Consider the following 26823-nt stretch of genomic DNA (forward strand, 5'->3'; position numbering starts at 1 on the left):
ACACACAAACTTCAATATTCATACCAGGAGATAGCAAAACACACAAACTTTCATATTCACACCATGCGTATATAGACCATGTGTGTACCGTACAGACCAGTCCTTGAAACATTCCGCTGAAATACAGACAAACTACAATTAGACCATGTGTTTATATATAAAAGAATAACAAAGAATCAAGAGCAAAACACACAAACTTCAATATTCATACCAAGAGATAGCAAAACACACAAACTTTCATTTTCACACCATGCGTATATAGACCATGTGTGTACAGTACAGACCGGTCCTTGAAACATTCCGCTGAAAAACAGACAAACTACAATTAGACCATGTGTTTATATATGAAAGAATATCAAAGAATCAAGAGATAGCAAAACACAAAAACTTCCATATACCAAGAGATAGCAAAACACACCATGCGTAAGCACTGTACATTTTTCGCGTCCCTGAAACATTTTGCTGAAAAACACACAAACTACAATTAGACCATGTGTGTATATCAAAGAATCAAGAGATGGCAAAACACAAAAGCTCCCATATTCATACCAAGAGATAGCAAAACACACCATGTGTAAGCACTGCACAATTGTCCAGTCCCTGAAACATTCCGCTGAAAAACACACAAACTGCAATTAGACCATGTGTGTATATAAAAAGAATATCAAAGAATCAAGAGATGGCAAAACACAAAAACTTCCACAGTCATACCAATTTTCTTCCGGTTCTTTCCCTTGAATCATTGAAGAGTCTTCCGCAATATCTCATCCTGAACATAAAATGAAAAACCATCTTGCTAATAAAAAATAAAATAAAATAGAATTGAACAGTTTGTGCACATGTGTAAATCATCTCAAAAATAAAGCTAATATATGAATGGTACAAAATCCTTATGCACTATAAAATATGAACGCCAGTATAGTTTCATGGTCTCTCTCTGATGGAATCAGATTGAATAGTCATTATGTGTTACAAAAAGGTAACATGCAATGAAGCCAATATTTTATATCATCATAAGATCACATAAAATAAAATTTTTGAATCTCAAGGAAGATGGAAGGACATTGAAAACCTAAAGAATGGCAAAAAAAGCTATAGATAGAAAGTACATATTCACCTCTTCCAAAGTCCATTGCCCTTTTGTGGAATGCCCTGTGGGGCCAGTAGTCCTCCTATAAAAGAATTAATATAATGTCAGGATTACAATAATAACAACTTACTGATTAGTTTACTTACGAAATTATAATATCAAGATTAAAATCATTCATTTATACACTAAATGTGGAAGAGAGTACAGATTGTAAATGTTGATTAGTAGTCATGTCTATTTTCACTAAAGAGTAAAGCAAGCCCAAAACAAACTTAAAACAACTTAAAACTTAAACCTGAACTAAAGAATGTTATAAGAGGTTTAAAAAAACAAATACACAATGCAATAATAGTCAAGACTGAAAAAAGAATACTAATACATGACGCTTTTAAAAAATTACCTATGCCAAGATTGCATTCTCTGACCACCATAACAAAAGTTGCATACTCTAAAGGAGTAGATATTATCCTTCATTTTCCATGGTTGCTTGTCAAAAAGATAAAGCTGCATACCCCAATTCCTACTTTGTGATGATTTTCCCCTGTATATTCTCTCCAAATCATTATAAATCAACCCAAAAAATAGTAAAATTTTGGTTGCACACAAAACTGCAGGCTGACATGAATAAGAAAAGATGTAATCAGAATCAACAAACAATGATTTCGTTTTAAAAGTCAGGCTGACTATTAGAACTCCAATGTGAGTAGAGAGAAAAGTACTTCTTGGAGAACATAATCTAAAAAGCTTAACATAAATCAGCAGTAATTTGCAATTCAACATAGAAAGATAGTAATCAATAACATAAATCACCATCAAAATGAAAGATAAATCATACCATAACAACTAATATCACAAATGGCATTCCATATACCTTGGGCGCAAATTAACCAACCAAAGGATTAATAGCACAAATAATTGCAACAAATATATAAACCAGCTACTCTCATCTAATATTAACCAGCCCTAGTAATTTACTACTCATTAGTCCACAAAAGTTTCAGCTATAAGGATTAATAACTCCTTTGTAGACACAGCCAAACAAATTATCAAGTTTAGCTCAGAACTAAAATGATCGATTCAAGTTTGATTAATTGATGAATAGTAATATTGAAAAAGAATTATTGAAGAAGAAGAATCAATTGAGAAAAACAAAATTACTAGCCATAGAACACCCAACAATACAAGCCTAAACCTTCATGCCTTCAACCTAAATAATTCAAGTCATTTCTCACAAACCAGCCCCTTTGTCCACTAATGCAAGATTTTCCTTTTCCTTCATTAGAGCAAATGTGTCTTCATATCTTGACTTGCAATCCTCCTTTTCCATATATCTGATGCTCTCATCCTTAAGTTATTATAAAATCTAAACGGGCTATTCTCTGTTTACAACCTTTGAATTAATTCAACGTCCTCATCCTCAATTTGGCTTTACATCCCCTTCGTCCTTTTAGTTGAATATTTGTATGATACTAGTGATGGTCTCATACTTCGAATCCTGAAAGCCTAAATGAACTCTTCTCTTTGCAACCTTAGAGCTCATATCACAACTTCATCTTGGCTTCGTATGTGTCCTCACTTTTTTATTTCTACTTACTAGTTATGCAAGATTTTCGCTTTCTATCCTAAGAGCTAATGCGACCTCCTCATTTTGGCTTTCAATCCCTTTTCTCCTCATACTTGATGCTCGCGTCCTTACATTTTTATAAAACTAAGTGGGTTATTTTATTTTTACAAACTTTGAGTTAATTGAATCACTTCATCATCATTTTGGCTTTTCGTATCCCTCTTATCCTTATTCGTAAATCATAGTTTGATACTAGTGATGGTCACATACTTCGTGTATTTTTTTTAATTGTCTGTACAATCTTTATCACTATTTTTTCATTATACAATTTTAGCCAAAAATTTATTTTAATGCATATTTACCCCTGTCTTCGACTCTAAGAGCCTAAGGAAAATACATTTGTCTACTCTTTAAAAAAATTTTAATCCGAGTTTAGATCTAAATGCTACAATTTATTTTACAAAAAGAAAAATCCATCAAATTAAATTGAATCTATATTTTTTTTGTTCAAATTGCTGGAAAAAACGAAACTGTAAAAATTTAGAAAATTTTCGTGGGGTAGGCCAGATGGTAGGCTGGCCAACCTACCATCTTATTGTGAAATTGTTAGGTCAGTTTACCTAGGACCTGACCTATCACTTATTTGGTATGAACTTTTGGTAGGGCGATCAACTTAGCACCTGGCCTACCACTTAAAATGTGGCAGGTCGGGCCAGGTCTCAAACCGACCGACCTACCTGACATACCCCACAAAAATTTTACAGATTTCTACAGTTTCATTTTTTTTCCAGAGATTTGAACACAAAAATATAAATACAACATACACTAAAGTATTTTTTATATTAAATAAAAATACAATTCATCAAGAATCAACAAATTAAAAGAGCACAAAGTGAAAGATATTTCACTGTTAAAGCATTTTCAAATTTCCAATGAAATAAGAGCATTTAGATCTATACTTTCTTAGAATCCAAGACTACTATTAACTTAGATTTTTGGCTAAAATTGTATAATAAAAAAAAAATTATGATAAAATTTTATCAATCTTTAAAAAATTGTTTAAACTAATTTTTTCCCTTCCCCTATCTATACTTAGAGCAAATATCGCACCTCATCTCGACTTCTTGTCCTCCTACTGCTCATACTTGATGCTCATATCCCCTTGTCCTTACACCTGAATTTATATTTAATACTAATAAAGGTTTCATATTTTGTGTCTAGAAAGTCTAAATGAACTTTTCTCTCTACAATCTTAGAGCTAATGTCGCATCCAAATTTTGGCTTCCTATGAGTGTCCTCCTCACACTTGTATTCTACTTACCAATCGAGTAAGATTTTCCCTTGCCCTTACACTTGAATCTATATTTAATACTAATAAACGTTTCATATTTTGTGTCTAGAAAGCCTAAATGACCTTTTCTCTCTACAATCTTAGAGCTAATGTCGCATCCAAATTTTGGCTTCCTATGAGTGTCCTCCTCACACTTGTATTCTACTTACCAATCGAGTAAGATTTTCCCTTTTCCATCCTTAGAGCTAAAGTAGTCTCCTCATCTTGGTTGTTTACCCTCCTCCTTATATTTGACATTCAAGTAAATTATTATGAAATCTTAGTTCTGGATTCAAGACTTTCTGCCACCTATGTATGCACTGTACATCTGTCCAGTCCTTGAAACATTCTGCTAGAAAACACAAACTACAATTAAACCATGTGTATATATATAAAAGAATACCAAAGAATCAAGAGCAAAACACACAAACTTCAATATTCATACCAGGAGATAGCAAAACACACAAACTTTCATTTTCACACCATGCGTATATAGACCATGTGTGTACCGTACAGACCAGTCCTTGAAACATTCCCCTGAAAAACAGACAAACTACAATAAGACCATGTGTTTATATATAAAAGAATAACAAAGAATCAAGAGCAAAACACACAAACTTCAATATTCATACCAAGCGATAGAAAAACACACAAACTTTGATTTTCACACCATGCGTATATAGACCATGTGTGTACAGTACAGACCGGTCCTTGAAACATTCCGCTGAAAAACATACAAACTACAATTAGACCATGTGTTTATATATGAAAGAATATCAAAGAATCAAGAGATAGCAAAACACACCATGCGTAAGCACTGTACATTTTTCGAGTCCCTGAAACATTTTGCTGAAAAACACACAAACTACAATTAGATCATGTGTGTATATCAAAGAATCAAGAGATGGCAAAACACAAAAGCTCCCATATTCATACCAAGAGATAGCAAAACACACCATGTGTAAGCACTGCACAATTGTCCAGTCCCTGAAACATTCCGCTGAAAAACACACAAACTGCAATTAGACCATGTGTGTATATAAAAAGAATATCAAAGAATCAAGAGATGGCAAAACACAAAAACTTCCACAGTCATACCAATTTTCTTCCGGTTCTTTCCCTTGAATCATTGAAGAGTCTTCCGCAATATCTCATCCTGAACATAAAATGAAAAACCATCTTGCTAATAAAAAATAAAATAAAATAGAATTGAACAATCTGTGCACGTGTAAATCATCTCAAAAATAAAGCTAATATATGAATGGTACAAAATCCTTATGCACTATAAAATATGAACGCCAGTATAGTTTCATGGTCTCTCTCTGATGGAATCAGATTGAATAGTCATTATGTGTTACAAAAAGGTAACATGCAATGAAGCCAATATTTTATATCATCATAAGATCACATAAAATAAAATTTTTGAATCTCAAGGAAGATGGAAGGACATTGAAAACCTAAAGAATGGCAAAAAAAGCTATAGATAGAAAGTACATATTCACCTCTTCCAAAGTCCATTGCCCTTTTGTGGAATGCCCTGTGGGGCCAGTAGTCCTCCTATAAAAGAATTAATATAATGTCAGGATTACAATAATAACAACTTACTGATTAGTTTACTTACGAAATTATAATATCAAGATTAAAATCATTCATTTATACACTAAATGTGGAAGAGAGTACAGATTGTAAATGCTGATTAGTAGTCATGTCTCTTTTCACTAAAGAGTAAAGCAAGCCCAAAACAAACTTAAAACAGCTTAAAACTTAAACCTGAACTAAAGAATGTTATAAGAGGTTTAAAAAAACAAATACACAATGCAATAATAGTCAAGACTGAAAAACGAATACTAATACATGACGCTTTTAAAAAATTACCCATGCCAAGATTGCATTCTCTGACCACCATAACAAAAGTTGCATACTCTAAAGGAGTAGATATTATCCTTCATTTTCCATGGTTGCTTGTCAAAAAGATAAAGCTGCATACCCCAATTCCTACTTTGTGATGATTTTCCCCTGTATATTCTCTCCAAATCATTATAAATCAACCCAAAAAATAGTAAAATTTTGGTTGCACACAAAACTGCAGGCTGACATGAATAAGAAAAGATGTAATCAGAATCAACAAACAATGATTTCCTTATAAAAGTCAGGCTGACTATTAGAACTCCGATGTGAGTAAAGAGAAAAGTACTTCTTGGAGAACATAATCTAAAAAGCTTAACATAAATCAGCACTAATTTGCAATTCAACATAGAAAGATAGTAATCAATAACATAAATCACCATCAAAATGAAAGATAAATCATACCATAACAACTAATATCACAAATGGCATTCCATATACCTAGGCTTTCTCAAAACCTTGGGCGTAAATTAACCAACCAAAGGATTTATAGCACAAATAATTGCAACAAATATATAAACCAGCTACTCTCATCTAATGTTAACCAGCCCTAGTAATTTACTACTCATTAGTCCACAAAAGTTTCAGCTATAAGGATTAATAACTCCTTTGTAGACATAGTTTGGCTCAAATCTAGAACAACCAATTCAAGTTTAGCTCAGAACTAAAATGATCAGTTCACGTTTGATTAATTGATGAATAGTAATATTGAAAAAGAATTACTGGAGAAGAAGAATCAGTTGAGAAAAACAAAATTACTGGCCATAGAACACCCAATAATACAAGCCCAAACCTACATGCCTTTAGCCTAAATAATTCAAGTCATTTCTCACAAACCAGCCCAACCAACCTTATCTTAAACCACCCAACTACCGATCATCCACCTAAAAACCAAGAGCACCAAATATTATCGAACTCCAAAATAGGGGAATCGACAAAATAGAACCAACGACATCAATTGTTTAGCTTGAACTCCAAAATAAAACATAACAAACACTTTATATGAAACAACACTAGGATCGGCTCCTCCCAAGGTAAGCCTTACAATTAGCCAAAGACTGTCCTAAACTCAAACTATTTTTCTTATTTCCGTGCACAATCTTAGCTCTTTTCTATATATACTGCCCATATGTATGTACCATACATGTTTCATAACTTTCCATTCCCATATATTTCACCAAAATAGATGAGAACAAGTGGTTTTCAAAGAGTGGTATAATATTAAGATTAGATGATAATAATAATAATTAATTAATATAATAATTATGATTATGTTAGGATAGAATATAATTTAATTAGGATAATATTTATTAGGATTATAGACATTATTAGGATAACATTATTAGGATAATATTATTAGAATATTATCTTAATATTATTTAATTAGAATAAAATTTATCTATAATTATAATTGATGAAGAGTAATATTTAAGTGAAATAAATGGTATTGGGAAGCTATGGAACATGTATGGTATGACTGAAATTGGATCGAGGAGTTCTAAAACATGTGTGTTAAGTAAGAAAAGTATGTATAAAAGGGAGATAGAATTGTAAAAAGAAAGAAGAAAATAGTCTCTGAGTTTAAAGCAGTCCAACTTCTCTTGTTGCCAAGATTATTTCAAAATAGGATATTTGTTTTGTTTTAGAGGTTCCTATCATCTTCAAATTAAAACAAAAATGAAACAATATTCTAAAGCTATTAAGAACATAAGGCCTTAGAGGGGTTTGTAAAGGCAACAAGATAGTATACAAGAAAATTTTAGAGGTTCCTATCGTCTTCAAGGAATGGTACATTTTGTTCCAACTAAAAATGTTTGTCATTGGTCAACCTAAACCAAAGGTGGGTATGGATCTATTCAGTTGATCTATACAGAATTGATATAGAGGTACCATAATTCGTGAGTAAAGAGTTCATTTATATAGCCTATAAATGTGGAAAGTAAGGATGTATCGAGCTCCCTTTCCTCTCAAAAGTGTGAACCCCTTAAACTAATAACCACATCAATTTTCTACTTCAATTAGAAATCTTTTCGAGCTTCTCACACTCTAAAAATAGTAATGAAATAGTATAGCAACATCATTCACAACAACAAAAAATAATAAGAATAGAGATAATCCTCTTTCTGCATAACATGGGCAGATTGCAGAGTTATATGTAATTTTGAATGTATAGCATCAAGAACCACTGAAATACTAGAAATAAATCAAAGAAGTAATAATAATAAAAAAGCATAAAAATTAATTAAACAAAGTGCATATGCTAAATGCATAATTAAGATACTTAAATTTTAACCTGCACCCCTTGATTCAACATCTTATGTTCCAAACTGTATATCACCTCGTCTTCTTCAGACGGTTTCTAAAGTGTCATCCAATACACCTCTTAATAGACACGCTAGTTCCATCAGCAACAACAGACCACCTGAAAAAATATTACCAAAAACATAGGAAATATACCAAAAAGGAAGTTTTAAGGGAGAACAGAAGGAAAGGGAGATTTTCTCCTCAAATACATCTAACCTGGAAAAATAAATTTAAGGAACCATTTTAAACATTTGTTAAATACTTCACGTTATATATATTCAGCCACACAAGTATTTATTAGACATGGCTAAAATTTTTTCAAGAACTAAGATAGTATTGGAAGGGCTTGCTAGGTACAGCGGTGTAATGTCACCCAACCCTGTCAGCTATTGGAATAGAATGGGTATGCATACATACCAAAGGAATAGAATCCACAGCATTGACAATTGCTGATGCCAACCACACAGCAACCAATGCACCACTTCCATATAAAAGAACTGAATATGTGCATCTCTAGAGTCAACCTGCAAAGTATTTAATAAATCACCAATATAAACAAGTCATTCATTTGCCATTAACAAATTATAATAATAAATAATTTAAAATAAAAAAATTATTTGAACTAGGTAGCAGTCTTTAAAACATGTTTTTTCAAATCATAAATACCAACTGCACCACAACAATGTTGTACATTAAAGTTCTTCGGTTAACATGCTTTTTACACACACATTTCATTGTCCAAGAAATTCATCAATAAGATAAAAGCAAAAATTATAATCCCAATTATAATATCCTAGATTTGATAGACCAGTTTGCATTCTTAATCATTATTCAACAGAATTAACGACTTAATTGCATAGGAGTCTATAAATCAGAAGAGCATGCAACCGCCTCACTCAAGAACTTCATAAAAAGGACAAAAAGAAAATTTTATTAACAGACGAAGTGGAAGAAAATAGTCTAGAGATAGAAAGGCGTCTCTGACTAAACTTAATAGGAAGAAGCAAACAAACAAATCATTAAGAGATTCCAACAAAACCCGAAAGGAATCTTTTCAGTTGCTCGGGTAACCGCTCAGGATCAACTTTCATTAAACAATACATTTAGAAATCATCATGGCAACCAATTTGCAACATTGGTGATGAAATTCAGAAACCCTAATGAACTCACCTTACGCAGCTTCAAGATTCTTAATTTAGAAGAAGTCGATGTGGGAAGGAGAGGAAGCGCCTTTGCAGATCCAAAGTGAAGCAAGAGAAGAAACTGATCTGCAAGTATAGTTTTGAAATTAAAAAGATCAAAGAAAGAGATACTGAGAAAGAAAGAAACGGATTCAAAGGGGCAGGCAGGCGAAGGATATTCAGTATGATTGGTCTGATTTAAACACATGGAAACCCTAACCAACGGCCATTTTTTTTCTAAAAAATCTTAGAACGGGCATATTTTCACTTCTTATATATATCAAGCCCACCACATGATATTTGAAAAACCGAAGAATGAAAATTAAAAAAAATCCAAATCAAAGATATTCCCAAACTCAGCATCCCCAGTTGGGCCCACCGCATATCAATCGTTATGCATATTGGGCGGGCTTTGTCTGTATGGAAAGGATGAGCGTGTTAAAATCATTTAATCATTTAATATTAAAACTAACGGGACAGTCTTAACGTGGGCCGAAGGACTATTTTCCACCCAGAGTATGCCGAAATCTCAAAGTTTTCCCTATTAACTTTGAAAATACTATTTACCCAGCTATGACCGGTTAAATTTAATGAAACCCTAACCCCTAAAAATTTAATCTCATTTTCCCTCTTAAAAGTTTAAAAACTAACATTTTATTTTCTAAGCCAAGTTTGAAAAGATTATATTTTCCCCCCTAGGGTGTAGTTTTCAAATCCGTTCACTTTTTCTAGCACCATCGCCAGCCGTCTCTCCCTCCCGACAGTTTCTCTTCCACCAATAGCCCGTCTCAACTCCACCCCAACTCATCCAGGCCTTCCTAATGATTACAACAGAAGTAGAGTACTAATAACAACCAATGATTTTAATGTTGGCTATAATTGGGACGCCCATCAACTTGAAATAAAGCGACTATCAGAAGAAAACTTTGATTTCACGTGACTGAATTGATAGACTGACTATGTAACGGCAAAATTTTCTTATGCATTTGTTGTCTTATCTCTAGGTTATAACAAGGCTATTTTCAATTAATAACTTCCTATATCTTAGTGAAAGTTGAATCAAACGAAACTTATTATGGGTTATGAAATTCCTTCATGGAGTAAAATGTTTTTGGATAGGAACTAGAATAAAAATTTGTGTACTTGACGAGTGCTAGTTTCGATTTGGATATTTTGTTCTTTCCTAGTTGTTGACATTCAAAAGTGTTGTTCACATTTTCCGGAAAATATATAAAATATAACAATTATCCTTTTAAACTTGTCTGAGATTTGGAGGGCACAGTGTAATTTTATTATATAAGTTGTAGAAGGTTGCTTGAGATTTTACTCGGCATGCATAAATTTATATGCAACATAACATGTGTTATGTTATTTCACACATGATGCCACGTTATTTTTTATAGGTGGCGTTAAGGTATCAGCCATAGAAATTTTTAACATCTAACAATATTTTGAATAAACCCTTCAAGGTTATAGGATTTGTTTAGGATATATGCTTCAAGATTTCCCTCTCAATGGATTCTGATCATATTTTATTCTCATCCCATATTTAAACTTTAACTGTTTAGCATACAAGATTTTGGGCCATCGGAAGAGGATTTTCGATGACCAAGAAGAAGTTTCTGGCATCGAACTTTATGGTCAGAATAGAGGTAAATAAGGGTTTAATGTTTTCTCATGCTTTGATGAACGTGTAACAGATTTTTGATGCTAGAGATTGCATGTTGATTAAGAAATATGTGAAAGCCAAATTATGGATAAAATTATTAGTTAAAATGCTATTAGTAAGGATTAAAACTGAAATTATGACCATGAAAGAACATGAAATGTCATATTAAGAATATCATTTGTTATTGTGTTGAATGAGGAAAATATCACATAGCATTGCACTTTGGTTCATTTGGTTAAGAATTGTAACATTCCCTCGAGAAGTACTGCCTCTGAAGAAAAGCGTCATTAACCATGCCTATAGAGCATGCATTAACTTAAGACTTCAATCATACACATACAACATAATATAACATTCCAAAAATATGAGTATCCCCTGTTGGTATTCAATATCAATGATTCCTTGCCCTGTTGAGATGATAAATTTTAGCATATCACTACAAGAATTACAACCTATTCTAATGCAGAAAATATCAATTATACATGTCCATTTCACTTCACAAATTGTTAAACAAAAAAAATATCACATGTATAATTACTCTTTCCCGAATCTACCTTTGAACTTGAAACCCTGTTTTCTTTATTTTGCTGTCTTTCCTGAAGGCTTTCACATATTCACATGGCACTTGTATCAGCTTTGGATTGCTGAAGGTTTCATCCATCATAACAGCTGAGGAGTACTTGAAAGAGCTGATAGCCACGGGCTTTGTTCAAGTAGAAAAGAGAACATCTGGAGGTAGAATTAAAACATACAACATTAATGGTTATACCCGGGATATTCTATTTAGCATCATGGTTGAGAAGGTGCAGTTTATCCATGTTCAACTTAAAATTGAAGATGAGCCGCCACTCAAAAAGATTTAAACAGCTCTCTATTCATTTTGATGCCAGCATATATGTACCTTCAAAGTACTCTGCCCCATATCTCTCTTCACTGTTCTGCCTTGGCTCGAAAAGCAACAATCTGGCCCAGATAATCACGTTTCTGAAAACTTCAAACTCAGGCTATTAGATTTGGGAGCTCTGGTTCTCCAACAATATCCCACTGGAATAGAAACTTCGTTTCTTCTGAGGTACTTAAAGTTGAATATTCCTTCCCTCACCAGAGTTCTTTCAGAATTATGCAACAATCTTCTCAACCTGTACACTCTGGACATGCCAAATGGCTCCACAGACGATACAACAGATGATATTTGGAAGATGCACAAACTGAGGCGTCTGAATTTTAAGCTCATCAAATTGCCTGCACATCCCGGGAAATATTGTAACTCTCTGGAAAATCTCAATTTCATATCAACCTTACACCCCAGTAGTTGTACTCAAGGTGTACTGAGCAGACTGCCTAATCTTCCAAGTCTTCGAATACATGGAAACTTGAGTTCATATCAATCTACGCTGTCCGAAAGCCTCTGTAAACCACTCAATCTTGAATCATTGATGCTGGTGAATAAAAGTGAGAACTCAATGATCTCAGCAATTAAGCTGAGTGAGTATCAGTTTCCTCCACAACTGACGCAACTGAGCATGCCAAATACTGAACTGAAGGATGATCCCATGCCAACACTGGAGAAACTACAACATCTTATAATCCTCAAGCAGAATCACAATTCTTATATTGGTAGAAAGTTGGCTTCCACCTCCGGTGGTTTCTTAAAGCTCAAGGTTTTGCATCTGAAATCAATGCTGTGGCTAGAAAAGTGGACAATGGAAACAGGAGCCATGCCAAACCTCGAATGTTTAGTTATCAATCCTTGTGCTTACTTGAGAAAGCTTCCTGAAGATCTATGGCACATTAAGACTTTCAACAAATTGGAATTATGGTGGCCACTGTTGGAGCTAAAGCAAAGACTGAAGGATTTTGAGGATGTGGAGCAATACGACTTTCAGATTTACCCCTCTGGAATTTGATTCATATGAGTTTATTTGGTACTACTTCAAAGCTCCCAGTAAGTTTTTTTTTTTTTCTATTATTTCATATGCACTTCAGCCTTCACTATATTTAACTTTATTATCTTATGAGTAATATTATCTACACCTAATTTTAAGTTTGAGAGTACTCAGATAATTGTTATCATATAATTAGATGTTACTTTATCTTTTCATAATTATATACTCATTTTTTTGTTCATATGCACTTCAACCCTTATTATACAAAACTTTATATCTTATTTTTTTGTAACCTACAGCCTACCATATGAATCTAAATTTACACTAAAATTCGTTTAGGCTAAATTTTGTATCCTTTACTTTTATTGGATTCATCCCTAAGTTGGAAGTGAGAGATGCTTATACATTTATATATTAGTGTCATTTTTAACCAACTTGTGTGCCAAAACCACTAATCTGTCAATTGGCAATCATAGTAGACCGATTAGGACATAGATAACCTTAGAGATGAATCATATGGTCAGGGTGTCGAATTTCTACCTTAGTCGAGTCCGTTTGGTAGAAAATGATGATATGAGAGATTTGAGAATTCATTTCACTTTCACCTTAGATACAATATGCAATGTGTACACACTAATATTCCAGGTTAGATAACCTTGGAGATGAATCACATGGTCAAAGTGTTGAATTTATACCTCAGGCAAGTCTGTTTGGTAGAGAATGATGATATAAGAGATTTGAGAATTCATTTCACTTTCACCGTAGATACAATATACAGTGTGTACATACTAATATTCCAGGTTAGTCAGAATTCAGTAGAGATCACCCTAGAGGAAGTAAGACAGTATTCCTAGGGTGTTTGATAGAAAATTGAAATAAGATAATATAAATGAATATTGTTTGATAGATAAATCTTACTTACTAAGTGTTTGTAACTCACCCATTTCTTTTAGTTTTGCGAGTGAGATACGTAGATGTGAAAGCGACGAGACAGTCGATCAGTGATGGAGTGATATGAGATGGGCAAACTCATAGTTTATTGTTTGATGGATTTTATTTTTACGTTGATTGATTATTTGCTAGATTCGGATTTTGCACACAAACATTATGGATGTTTTATTGGGTTCGATGATTGTGAACACTTGGGAGTATTGTTTCTGTTTTTCATGATTATTATTTGATGAGGTTATTTCAATAATTTAAACTACTGTTGATGCATGTTGTTGATTATGAAGATATATGTCCGGGTTGGAAGAAGAAAAGGTCGAAGAAAAGATGGTGAGAGAGGAAACAAAACCAGCAAAAACTCCAAAGCTGATTCTATTACTTTGGAAGAGTAAGAAGCACTGGCACTCAAGTTATTTAACTCAATGCACTCATAAGTTATATATTGTGAAAATCCTGTTCCCAAAAAACATGATGTGACTGCTCAGGATGGAATTTTTCTTTTTTCACAAAAACTGTTTTCTTCACCCAGTTTCTCTTCCCCTTTGTGTCAACTATCGATGATTGAATTTCATGCTTCCTCGTTAGGCAGGCATGTTGGCTAGTTATGCACAATGTTGTGTCTTCGGGAGAACTTTTATTAGCCACAAATGAGGAAGGACGCTTTTGCCTATATTGTGACTTGCTTGGTATGTCAGCAGACAAAGCAGTCTACCCGTGTGTCACAGGTTTCTTGCATGCCATAACTCCTCCGGACCACGTGTGGGAGCATCTGACAATGACTTAGTGTGTGCATTGCCAGTTTGACAGGTTTTCAAAGGCAACTCATTTTTGGAGGTCTAGCAACCCATATCAGGTCATCTTCGGAAAACTTCCTCATTGCCAAGATATATTTCAGGTTCCTCTCCTATTGAAGTAGTGGACCAGGCATTAATGTTATGTGATAAACTCCTTAGGATGTTGAAAAAACATTGTCAGCTTGCTCAACAACAAATAAAGCTCAATGATGACAGGTCCTGTCATAAGTTGCAGCTTCAGCTTGACGACTTAATACCGATGTGTCTACAACTGTATTGACAGACTATCGTAGAGCTCAACTGTATCCATGATCGGTTACCACCTGCTAGCTTCCACCGTTTGAGTGTGGAATGTATGTTGCTACTCATTCCTCAGGCAATCTAGTAAACATGTTAGAGCAGCTAGTGCTTATGCAATGGACTAATGTCATGCCAGAAGACCCCATTTAGGAGCAATTTGAGGCCTTGAACAAGCCTTATCTCTTATATCATCTTGAGGACAAATAGATTTTTTATAGGTAAAGGGATGATATGAACTAGGACCTTGACTTGTCTGCTAAGGCAAACGCTTGGGAGGGACACGCTGGCAGACGCAAAAGGAAAAACCCAAATCCAACCCCATGGTTACTAGTCGTGTGATTAAACCAATAATAAAATTATATATACATACTTTTGGTATACAAATATATGCATATATACATATTTCATCATGTGATTGAATGATTTTAAATTAATAATAAAATAACATCTAATTGCATGATGACACAACCGTGGATTCAATAAGGCACCCAATTGATCTAGCTTTTTATTTTCAATCATTACTCTGTAACAGTTCAGACAATTGCAATTTTATAAATAGTGGGTCTTTGTAAAGAAAAATCAAGGAATAAATACTCTTGGACTCAAACGAGCGACATGTAACAATATCTATATCTTTTTATTTGTAAATCTCAGCAATCCAACATTAAACCCAACTATAAACAAGTCTGTTATGTATATGGCAATTGGTAATGTGTTTCTGGTTCATTTACGCATATCAATGATTAGGACATTGACAATGAGTTGGAGTTGAGTCTCACCATCATTGGAGACTTAACAGATTCCTAATTTATCACATCATCACCAACCAATTTTCCATAAGAAATTGCTTGACTGAATTTTGAAGGTAAATTTGACACACCAAACATGTTATCAACAAGATTGGGAAAACAAATGTAAACACAAGACCGAATGATAGAGCACAATATAAAAAGTTAAAAGCACATCACATAAGATAATTAAAATAGCAAATTGTACACAAATAACATCAAAGAGTAAAGCAGCAGTTATACCAACTTATCAAATGAAAGCCTCTATGCTCGTGTTAAAACCCCAACCTATAGTGCTTCAACACACAACCAATCTTACAAACAAAAATATAAAATTAAAAAGAGAAGAAAATCATACTCTTAACTCCAAACACAGCAACATTAAAAAACCATCCGAACCCTAAAGTTCAAGTGATCATACCAACACTAACATCTCAACATAGACTGATCACTACACAATGCACAAGCATAATAAGTAAATCAAAATAATATTTCCCCAGAAATGTACTAAACTATTCAACAATGAATAGGCAATCTTAGCGATGCCAGGCAAAACTCACCTGCTGTGGTTGTTGGTATGCCCCTGGCTGCTGGTAATTTCCATATCCAGGATAACCCCCACAATACATGTTCAGGTCTTGGGGTGGAGGCGCATATCCATATGCCTCATATCCTTGTGCATATCCATATTGAGCTTGGTCAGGCTGATCCTAAGTTAATGTATCAATTAGCACTACTAATTTTCAAACATAGGGGAACAACATGCACTAAAGAAACAAGTGATAAAAGGCATGATTATAGATATGAAACCTGTTTGTTAGAAGGACTACCTCCACATGAAAGTCGAATGTATTGCCCTCCTAATTGGGTTCCATTCAACATTGACAAGGCTTGCTCCTCACAAGCTCTTAAAAATATCATATGAAACACCAAAATCAAGATGACAATATCGAAAAAGGGAAATAAATCAAAATTACAAATGGTTCACTATTTACCTGTTAGCAAACTGTACAAAACCACAACGTTTTCCAGCTGGAATTTTCACATGAAGTAACTCACCATATTGACCAAAAACTGATTTCAAAATGTCATCTGAAACACTAGGATCCAAGCCACCAACAAATATCTGAATTCAAGAAGTTGACAAGTCAGTCTGAGTATCAACAAAAAATTAGTATCAACATGAAGACAACTACACACTGTCGTATTATTTGGATCATTCTCGCACTTGTTTCCTTGATTATTCTGATAGGTAGCTGCAAATGACAAATACATGTCAGGACAATAAAAAGATCAAAGTTCATACAGATTTCTGTCCCACAGGCCTACACACCTAGGCATAAAACTGGTCTGTCACATTGAAAACAATCAAACATGGAAATTTTTAAATGGTATTTAGTCGAGAAAACTTGAGGACAATTACATTCCCACACCAACAACCAAATTGACAACGCCGTAATGTTTTTATAAAAAGCATAAAAACAAAACCTGATTGACGTAGCAAAAGTCAATTACAAATAGAAAATAACGTAAGTAAGGAGAATGAAAAAGCATGGGTAAACAATCCAAACAATTTACAAAAGTGAGGGGATTATTACACACTATGCACTTCAATAATTAGGATCAAGGCTTCCACATACAATTTATATAATGTGTTACACAAGTTGTACATCATAAGGTCTATAAACAAAGTAAAACAATTTCAAAAAGAAATAAGATCAAAAGAACGTGGTAGAGGCATATTAAACAACTAGAATTTAGCTGCTTCGACAAGCACAAGGCTTTAAAATAATAAAATCAAATAAAAAACTGAAATAACTTACAGCAACACAAGATTCAGATGAACAGTGATTTAATACTTTAACTGAACCTCAGATCAACCTAAATTTGTAGATATAAAACAAACAACCATATATAAGCTAAGGAAATAAATATGCAGCCCGCATAGTTCGCAGGGGCTGGAAATGCTCTCAGAAGCGACCAAAGTAGCAAAGGAGAATAAAAGAATAAACAGGAAGCACAATTAAACCGGAAATGATACAAAAACTTTCTATGACAGAATATATAGCAACATAAATTAACATGCAAGCAGAACTATCCACGGCTGCTCCATGAGTCTTCCAGCTAGTTTCATGTCAACTATCAAAGCCCAAAAATAAACTCAGGTTCTTTCCATAACATAAAGCATATTTTACAAATGGACTAAAAATGAAAAGAAAATGTAACAGTAGAGGAAATTGATCCGCAAGAAATAAACAACAGTTCTTCGGTATAAATAAAAAAAATTAAGAAAAAGAAAAATATTGACTTTGGAAAAGGAACATAATTGATAAGAGGAACTGGAAAAAGTAACTACAAATGTAGCACAAAATGCCATGAGAAATTGAAGAAGCTTATGACGTAAACAAAATAATTTACCTAAAATGAGGCCACGCATTAAAGTGGAATCATTTCATCCAAAATCAGTTCCAGGCCGCCCATAATGGAGCCTCTTGGTGTCCTGCTTTAAGAAAACATGAGTTTTATATAAGTTTTTGCATGTTTCAATTGAATTAAATGAGCCCAAGTTTACAGAGGCAATTATTGGAAGTAAATCACTTGGTAAATTCAGCACATCTTCAAGGACTTAACTGAAAGAACGTGAATCTAGAACACTGTTCAACAAGTTCACCTTGAAAAAGTTTACACAACCAGCAAACATTGAACCTACAAATTCATATGTACAAGATGGTAGAGCAAACAGATAAGCAAATCATAGCAAAAGTCAAACAGATTTCTTGCAGCAACTATAGCATATCATCATTGATAATATCAACTGCAACACATACCTTTGGTAGCAGTTGGCCCAATCCGCATGGACCTAGTTGAACAGAGCACTCTATTCATTTCAGTCATGAAACACAGCGGCTCATTTTCATCACCAAACCTCACAAAACCATAGCCCTTGGTAAGTCCAGTCAACCTACCAATGACAACCTTAGCACGCTTCATAGACATGTAGTCAGTGACATCAGCAGCCAAATCCCCAACAAAAATTGATTTTCAGGACTGCTCATGAACTTCCCTGAAAGCCTCCATGAAATCCTCTCTTTGCAACATTAGAACTAATGTCACATCCTTATCTTGGCTCCGATTGCGTGTCCTCACATTTATATTTCTACTTGTGCAGGATTTTCCCTTAGGAAATTAATTATTTTAACCATTTATTTTATTGTATATAAAATCTTAGCCACTACTTTTTTCTTTATACAATTTTAGCCAAAAATGTGTTTTAATACATGTTTTACCTTTGTTTTCAACTTTAAGAACCCAAGGCAAACACATCAGCTACTCTTAGAAAAGTTAAGTAAATTTATCAAAACGATGCATCAAACTTATTTTAATCCAAGTATAAATCTAAGGGAGCGTTTGGTTTGAGTAATGTTTTATTATCAAAATATAAAAATTACCTTAAAGATAGATTACTTAAAAAATTACTAAGTATAAATGATTAATATATTTGATGAAATTTGGTAAAAATAGTAAGGTATAAATAATTATTGTGTTTAGTTAGAGATAATAAAAGAATAAATATAAATTATTTTACTTAAATGCCCTTTGAGATAATTATTTTTAAATATTTTTTATATTATTTATTATATTAATTAAAAATAAATTTATTTTTGTCTAAAAAAATTAATAAATAATAATATAACTATAACAATCTTTTAATACCTAAAATAAATATAGTAATCGGATTATCACCTATATTACATGTCACATCACTAATAGTAATGGAATATTAATATAATCTTTTATTACTAACAAACCAAATAAAATAATATAGATAATAAAAGACAGATTACCAAGATAATCTTTAATGATTGGAACTAAACGACCCTTAAAGGCTATTGTTTATTTTATATAAAAAAAATACATCAGATTAAGTTGAATCTATGTTTTTGTGTTCAAATATCTGAAAAAATGAAACTGTGAAAATTTAGAAAATTTTCATGCGGTAGGCCGACTATTAAACCTACCATTTAGTGTGAAATCATTAGGTCAATAAACCTAGGACCTGACCCATCACTTATTTGATGTAAATTTAGTAGGGCGACCAACTTAGGACCTGCCACTCATTTGAAATAAGTGGTACGTTGGGTTGCATCCCAAACCCACCGACCTACCCGGCCTACCTTATGAAAAATTTTCAGATTTTTTCAGTTTCGTTTTTTCCATAAGTTTGAATATAAAATATAGATACAACTTACTCTAATATATTTTTTGTGTAAAATTAAAAAACCATTGATCAAAAATTAAAAAAAAATGAAGAATAAATATCACAAAGTCAAGGATATTTCACCGTCTAAGGATTTCAAAATTTCTAATGAAATAGGAGCATTTAAATCTACATTTTCTTTTATTTAAATAAGTTTAATACAAGATTTCTATTATTTTGCATTTAATTTGAAACAATAAGTGAATATTTGCCTGGAATAGTTGAAAGAGTTGTTTTGGGTTCTTAAAGTTTAAGACAAGGGTAAAACTGGTATTTAATTGGATTTTTGTCTAAAAAGTATAATGAAAAAAATTATGTTAAAATTCTAAAAATGTTTAAAAAATCGTTAAACTAATTGATTTCACTTTTCCCTTTCTATAGTTAGAGCAGAAAAGGCACCTCATCTCAACTTGCTATCCATCTACTACTCATACTCGATGATCATATTCTTACATTATTATAAAATCTTATTCGGCTATTTTTTGTTTCCAACCTTGGAATTAATTAAATGTCCTCATCCATATTTTGGCTTCATATCCCTTCTTATCCTTATACTTGAATCTCTGTTAGATACCAATGAAGGTCTCATACTCCGAGTTCTGAAAGCCAAAATGAACTCTTCTCTCTACAAGCTTAGAGTTAATCTTGCATCCTCATACTGGCTTTGTATGCATGTCCTCCTCACACTTGTATTATTCTTACCAGTTGTGCAAGACTTTCCCCTCCCATCATTTGTGCTCGTATGGCCTCCTCATCTTGGCTTGCTTATCCTTCTCCTTATACTTGATATTCACATCCTTATATTATTATAAAATCTTAATAGACTATTTTTTTTTTTTTTGATAACCATTGAGTTAATTCGACATCCTCATCCCCAGTTTGGATTTGTGTCTTCCTTGACCTCATACCTTAATCTCTGTTTGATACCAGTAAAGGTTTTATACTTTGAGTCCTAAAAGTCTCAATTAAATCCTTTTCTCCACAACCTGAGAGCTAATATCGCATCCTCATCTTGGCTCCGTATGCGTATGTTATCCTCACACTTGTATTTCTACTTACGAGTCATGTAAGATTTTCCCTTTCCAACCTTAAAGTTGGTTTGTCATAAACCTTCTCCACATACCTGCTCGCGTCCTTAAAGATGTCATACTTCAAGTACTAAAAGCCTAAATAAACTCTTCTCTCTACAACCTTAGAGCTAATGTCACATCCTTATATTATTCTTACCAGTCACGCAAGACTTCCCCTTTCCATCATTAGAGCTCATATGGCCTCTTCATCTTGGCTTGCTTATCCTCCTCCATATACTTGATATTCACGTCTTTATATTATTATAAAATCTTAATAGATTGTTTTTCTTTCGATAACCATTTAGTTAATTCGATGTTCCCATCCTTAGTTTGGATTCATGTCGCCCTTGTCCTTATACTTGAATTTTTGTTTAATACCAGTGAAGGTTTCATACTTCAAGTCCAAAAAGCCTTCATAAACTCTTTTCTCCAAAACCTTAGACCTAATATTGCATCTGTATCTTGGCTCTGTATGCGTGTGTTCTCCTCCCACTTGTATTTTAACTTACGAGTCGTGTATGATTTTCCCTTTCCATCCATAAAGTTGGCTTGTTATTTACCTTCTCCACATACTTGATGATCACATCCTTAAAGGTTTCATACTTCAAGGCCTAAAAGCCAAAATAAATTCTTCTCAACGCAAGCTTAGAGCTAATGTCGCATCCTCATCTTTGCTTCATATTCGTGTCCTCACACTTGTATTCTTTTTACTAGTTGTGATTTTCCCTTTCCATCATTAAAACTATCATGGCTTGCTAACCTCCTCCTTATACTTGATATTGACATCCTTACATTGTTATAAAATCTTAATTGGCTATTTTTCTTTCAATAACCCTTGAATTAATTCAACATCCTCATCCTTAATTTGGATTCGTGTTATCTTTGTCCTTATACTTGAACCTCTCTGTTTGATACCAGTGAAGGTTTCATACTTCAAGCCTTAAAAGTCTCCATGAACTCCTCTCTATAACTATAGAGCTAATACTGCATTCGCATCTTGGTTTCCTATGTGTCCTGACTTTGTATTTTTATTTATTAGTTGTGCAAGATTTTCACTTTGTATCCATAGAGCTAATGTGGTCTCCACATCTTGGCGTGCTATCCTTTTTCTCTTTATACTTGATGCTCGCATCCTTACATTATTAAAAAATTTTAGTGGGTTACTTTCTTTTTACAACCCTCGAGTTTATTCAATGTCCTCATCCTCATTTTGGCTTCGTATCCCTTTATCCTTATACTTGAATCTCTATTTGATACTAGTGATGGTCTCATACTTTGTGACCTAAACGCCTAAATAAACTCTTCTCTCTACTACTTTAGAGTTAATATCACATTGTCAGATTGGCTTCTTATACATGTCCTCACTATTGTATTTCTACTTACCAATCATACAAGATTGTGTTTTCTATCCTTAGAGCTAATATGGCCTCCTCATCTTAACTTGCTATTCTCTTTCTCCTCATACTTGATGTTCAAGTCCTTACAGTATTATAAAATCTCACTGCATTTTCTTTTTTCAACTTTTGAGTTCATTTAATGTCCTCATCCTCACTTTGGCTTCGAATCCCCCTTCTCCATATTCTTGAATCTCTATTTGATACCTAAATGCCTCCATGAACTTTTCTCTCCACAACTTTGGAGCAAATGTCACATTGTTACCTTGGCTTCATACGTGTGTCCTCCTCGCACTTTTATTAGCTTGTTGTCCACCTTCTTGACATACTTAATACTTGCGTCCTTACATAATTCAGATAAAAAATTGAATTTCCCCCTTAATAAACCCTAAACTTTTAATACATGTTTTACCCTTCTCTTCAACTTTAAGAACCTAAGGCAAATGCATTTGGCTACTCTTTGAAAAGTAAGTAAATTCATCAAATCCATGCAACAAACTTATTTTAGTCAAAGTATAGATCTAAATGCTATTGTTTATTTTATATAAAAAAATACATTAGATTAAGTTGAATCTATGTTTTGTGTTCAAATATCTAAAAAAGAAATTGTGAAAATTTAGAAAATTTTCATGTGGTAGGCTAACCGACCAATGTACCACTTAGTGTGAAATTTTTAGGTTAGTTAACCTAGGACCTAACCTTTCACTAATTTGGTGTATATTTGGTAGGGCGGCCAACTTAGGAGTGGTAGGCCAAGTTGCATCCAAAACCAGCCGAGCTACCTGGTCAACCTTATGAAAATTTTTCAGATTTTTTAAGTTTCGTTTTTTCCAGAGATTTAAACACAAAATTATAGATGGAACCTAATCTAATGTATTTTTATATTAAATAAAATACCATTGGTCAACAATAAAAAAATTAAGAAAGAATATCAAAGTGTAGGATATTTAACCGTCTATGGATTTCAAAATTTCTAATGAAATAAGAGCATTTAGATTTATACTTTCTTAAATTAGAATAATTTTAATGCAAGATTTCTATTATTTTGTTTTTATTTTGAAACAATAAATGGATATGTGCTTGGAATAGCAGAAAAAGTTGCTTTAGGTTCCTAAAATTGAAGACAAAGGTAATACTAGTATTAACTTGGATTTTTGGCTAAAATTGTATAATGAAAAAAATTATTGTAAAATTCTATAAATGTTTAAAAAATAGTTAAACTAATTGATTTCACTTTTCACTTTCCATACCTAGAGCAAAAAAAGCACCTCATCTCGACATATTATCCTGTTACTACTTCCTTACTGGGCTATTTTCTATTCACAAACTTTGAGTTAAATCAACATCTTCATCCATATTTTGGCTTTGTATCCCCTTGTATCCTTATTCCTTAATCTCTGTTTTATACCAATGAAGGTCTTATACTTCGAGTCCTGAAAGTCTAATTGAACTCTTCTCTCTACAACCTTAGAGCTAATGTCACATCCTCATCTTGGCTTTGTATGCATGTCCTTCTCACACTTGTATTCTTCTTACCAATCATATAAGACTTTCCCTTTCTGTCAATTGAGCTCATATGGTCTCCTTATCTTGGCTTGCTTATCCTCTTTATATTTGATATTCACGTCCTTATATTATTACAAAATCTTAATAGACTATTTTTCATTTGATAACCATTGAGTTTATTCAACATCCTCATCCTCATCCTCATCCTCAGTTTGGATTCATGTTGCCCTTGTCCTCATACTTGTATCTCTGTTTGTTACCAGTGAAAGTTTCATATTTCTAGTCTTAAAAGTGTCCTCATCTTCGCTATATATCTGTGCTTACGAGTCGTGTAAGATTTTCCATTTCTATCCTTAAAGTTGGATTGTCATCAACCTTCTCCACATACATTATGTTTGCGTCCTTAAAGGTCTCATACTTAAAGAGTCCTAAAAGCTCAAATAAACTCTTCTCTCTGCAACCTTAGAGCAAATGTCACATCATCATTTTAGCTTCATATGCATGTCCCCCTCACACTTGTATTCTTTTTACCAATTGTTCAAGACTTTCCCTTTCCATCATTAGAGCTCATATGGCCTCCTCATCTCGGCTTGCTTATCCTCCTCCTTATACTTGATATTCACGTCCTTATATTGTTATAAAATTTTAATAGCTTGTTTTTCTTTTGATAACCATTGAGTTAGTTCAACCTCCTACTCCTAAGTTTGGATTCGTATCGCCCTTGTCCTCATTCTTGAATCTATGTCTGATACCAGTGAAGGTTTCACACTTTGAGTTCTAAAAGCCTCTATGAACTCTTTTCTCCACAACCTTAAAGCTAATGCCGCATCCTCATTTTGGCTTTGTGTGCAAGAATTCTCCTCACACATGTATTTCTACTTATGAGTCAGATAAGATTTTCCCTTTCCATCCCTAAACTTGGCTTGTCATGAACCTTCTCCACATACCTGATGTACACGTCCTTAAAGGTCTCATACTTTAAGTCTTAAAAGCCCAAATGCACTCTTCCCTCTACAACCCTAAAGCTAATGTCAAATCCACATCATGGCTTCGTATACGTGTCCTCCTCACACTTGTATACTTCTTACTAGTCGTGCAAGACTTTCCCTTTCCATCATTAGAGTTCATATGACATCTTCATCTTGGCTTGCTTATCCTCCTCCTTATACTTGATATTCACATCCTTATAATATTATAAAATTTTAATAGGTTATTTTCCTTTTGATAGCCATTGAGTTAATTCAACATCTTCATCCTCAATTTGGATTCGTGTTGTTGTTGTCCTCATATTTGATTCCCTGTTTGATACTAGTGAAGGTTTCATAATTTGAGTCCGAAAAGCCTCCATAAACTCTTTTCTCCCTAACCTTAGAACTAATATCGCATCCTGGCTTCGTATGCGTATGTTCCTCTCACACTTGTATTTCTACTTACAAGTCATTTAAGAATTTCCCTTTCCATCCTTAAATTTGGCTTGTTATCAGCCTTCGCATACCTGATGTTTGCATCTTGGAAGTTTTCATACTTCGAGGCCTAAAAGCCTAAATGAACTCTTCTTAACACAACCTAAGGGCTAATGTCACATCCTTATCTTTGCTTCGAATGCTTATCCTCACACTTGTATTCTTCTTACCAGTCGAGCAAGATTTTCCCTTCTTATCATTAAAACTATCATGGGATCCTCATCTTGGCTTGTTGTCCTACTTCTTCTTATAGTTGATATTATCATCCTTACATTATTATAAAAGCTTAATCGGCTATTTTTCTTACAGTGAGTTAAATTCAACGTGCTCATCCTTAGTTTGGATTTGTGTCGCTTTAGTCCTTATAGTTGAACCTCTGTTTGATATAAGTGAAGGTTTCATACTTTGAGTCCTAAAAGCATCCATGAACTCTTCTTTCTACAACCTTAGAGCTAATATCACATCTTCATCTCGGCTTCCTATGTGTCTCTTCACTTTTGTAATTCCTACTTTCTAGTCGTGCAAGATTTTTGCTTTCTATCCTTAGAGCAAATGTGGCCTCCTCATACTTGATGCTCGCGTCCTTAAAGGTCTTATACTTCAAATCCTAAAAGCCTAAATGAACTCTCTACAACCTTGGAGCAAATGTCGCATCCTCATCTTGGCTTCGTATGCGTATCCGCCTCACACTTGTATTCTTCCTATCAGTCATGCAAAACTTTCCCTTTCCATAATTAAAGCTCATATAACCTCCTCATCTAAGTTTGCTTGTCCTCCTACTTATACTTCATATTCACATCCTTGTATTATTATAAAATCTTAAAAGGCAATTTTTCTTTCGATAACCATTTTGTTAATTCGACGCCCCTATCCTTAGTTTGGCTTTGTGTTGCCCTTGTCCTCATACATGAATTTCTGTTTGATACCAGTGAAGGTTCCATACTTCAAGTCCTAAAAGCCTCTATGAAATATTTTCTCCATAACCTTAAAGCTAATGGCATATTCACATCTTGGCTTCGTATGTGTGTTCTCCTCACAATTGTATTTCTACTTACGAGTCATGTAAGATTTTCCCTTTCCATCCTTAAAGTTAGCTTGTTATCAAACTTCTCCACATACTTGATGTTCACGTTCTTAAAGGCCTTATACTTCGAGTCCAAAAAGCCTAAATGAACTCTTCCCTTTACAACCTTAGAGCTAATGTCGCATCCCCATCTTGGCTTCATAAGTGTTCTTCTTACCAATCGTGCAAGACTTTCCCTTTCCATCATTAAGGCTCATATGGCCTTCTCATCTTAGCTTGTTTATCCTCCCCTTATACTTGATATTCACGTCCCTATATTATTATAAAATCTTAACAAGTTGTTTTCTTT

General features: G+C 33.6%; 2 protein-coding genes and 1 pseudogene across 6 annotated transcripts in view; all 3 read right to left on the reverse strand.

Annotated features, from left to right (window-relative positions):
- LOC123202167 overlaps window positions 1-6000 on the reverse strand; it is a 49821-nt gene extending 43821 nt beyond the window's left edge. Inside the window, exons 1-7 of one of the 3 annotated variants that reach the window (XM_044617971.1) lie at window positions 5860-6000; window positions 5487-5541; window positions 5083-5140; window positions 4941-4984; window positions 4790-4833; window positions 4430-4537; window positions 212-303 (exon numbers count right to left, since the gene is read on the reverse strand). In XM_044617971.1, coding sequence (XP_044473906.1) covers window positions 212-303; window positions 4430-4537; window positions 4790-4833; window positions 4941-4984; window positions 5083-5140; window positions 5487-5541; window positions 5860-5890 — 432 coding nt within the window. In that variant the 5' untranslated portion in view covers window positions 5891-6000. Of the gene's footprint in view, window positions 1-24; window positions 117-211; window positions 304-4429; window positions 4538-4789; window positions 4834-4920; window positions 4985-5082; window positions 5141-5486; window positions 5542-5859 lie in introns of all 3 variants that reach the window. The other 2 variants (XM_044617972.1, XM_044617979.1) reach the window with 2 other exon arrangements.
- Window positions 6001-18893, reverse strand: LOC123202169 (polyadenylate-binding protein RBP45C-like). Of its 3 annotated transcripts, XM_044617985.1 has the most exons (10): window positions 18588-18890; window positions 18391-18465; window positions 18178-18259; window positions 16960-17015; window positions 16755-16885; window positions 16590-16666; window positions 16320-16432; window positions 8611-8717; window positions 8183-8311; window positions 6001-6074 (listed from the first exon to the last, which is right to left on the reverse strand). In XM_044617985.1, exons 3-9 carry the CDS (start codon window positions 18194-18196, stop codon window positions 8257-8259), a joined length of 558 nt encoding a protein of 185 aa, XP_044473920.1. In that variant the 5' UTR covers window positions 18197-18259; window positions 18391-18465; window positions 18588-18890; the 3' UTR covers window positions 6001-6074; window positions 8183-8256. The 3 variants fall into 3 exon arrangements, with proteins under 3 accessions (XP_044473920.1, XP_044473921.1, XP_044473922.1); XM_044617986.1 differs by lacking the exon at window positions 18391-18465 and having other exon boundaries at window positions 18588-18893; XM_044617987.1 differs by lacking the exons at window positions 6001-6074; window positions 8183-8311; window positions 8611-8717 and adding exons at window positions 11393-11772; window positions 11945-12939.
- Window positions 9252-9315, reverse strand: LOC123202519 (annotated as a pseudogene).
- Window positions 18894-26823: the final 7930 nt, after the last annotated feature.

This window comes from Mangifera indica, chromosome 18 (assembly GCF_011075055.1).
Source record: "Mangifera indica cultivar Alphonso chromosome 18, CATAS_Mindica_2.1, whole genome shotgun sequence".
NCBI classification, from domain to species: domain Eukaryota; kingdom Viridiplantae; phylum Streptophyta; class Magnoliopsida; order Sapindales; family Anacardiaceae; genus Mangifera; species Mangifera indica.

Coding starts and splice junctions, on each gene's coding strand:
- LOC123202169 (XM_044617986.1), bottom strand. Junction 16,433..16,589: donor CATTCGACTTTCATGTGGAG/GTAGTCCTTCTA, acceptor GATATGCACAAG/GATATGAGGCATATGGATAT. Junction 8,718..16,319: donor CATACCAACAACCACAGCAG/GTGAGTTTTGCC, acceptor AATACTTTGCAG/GTTGACTCTAGAGATGCACA.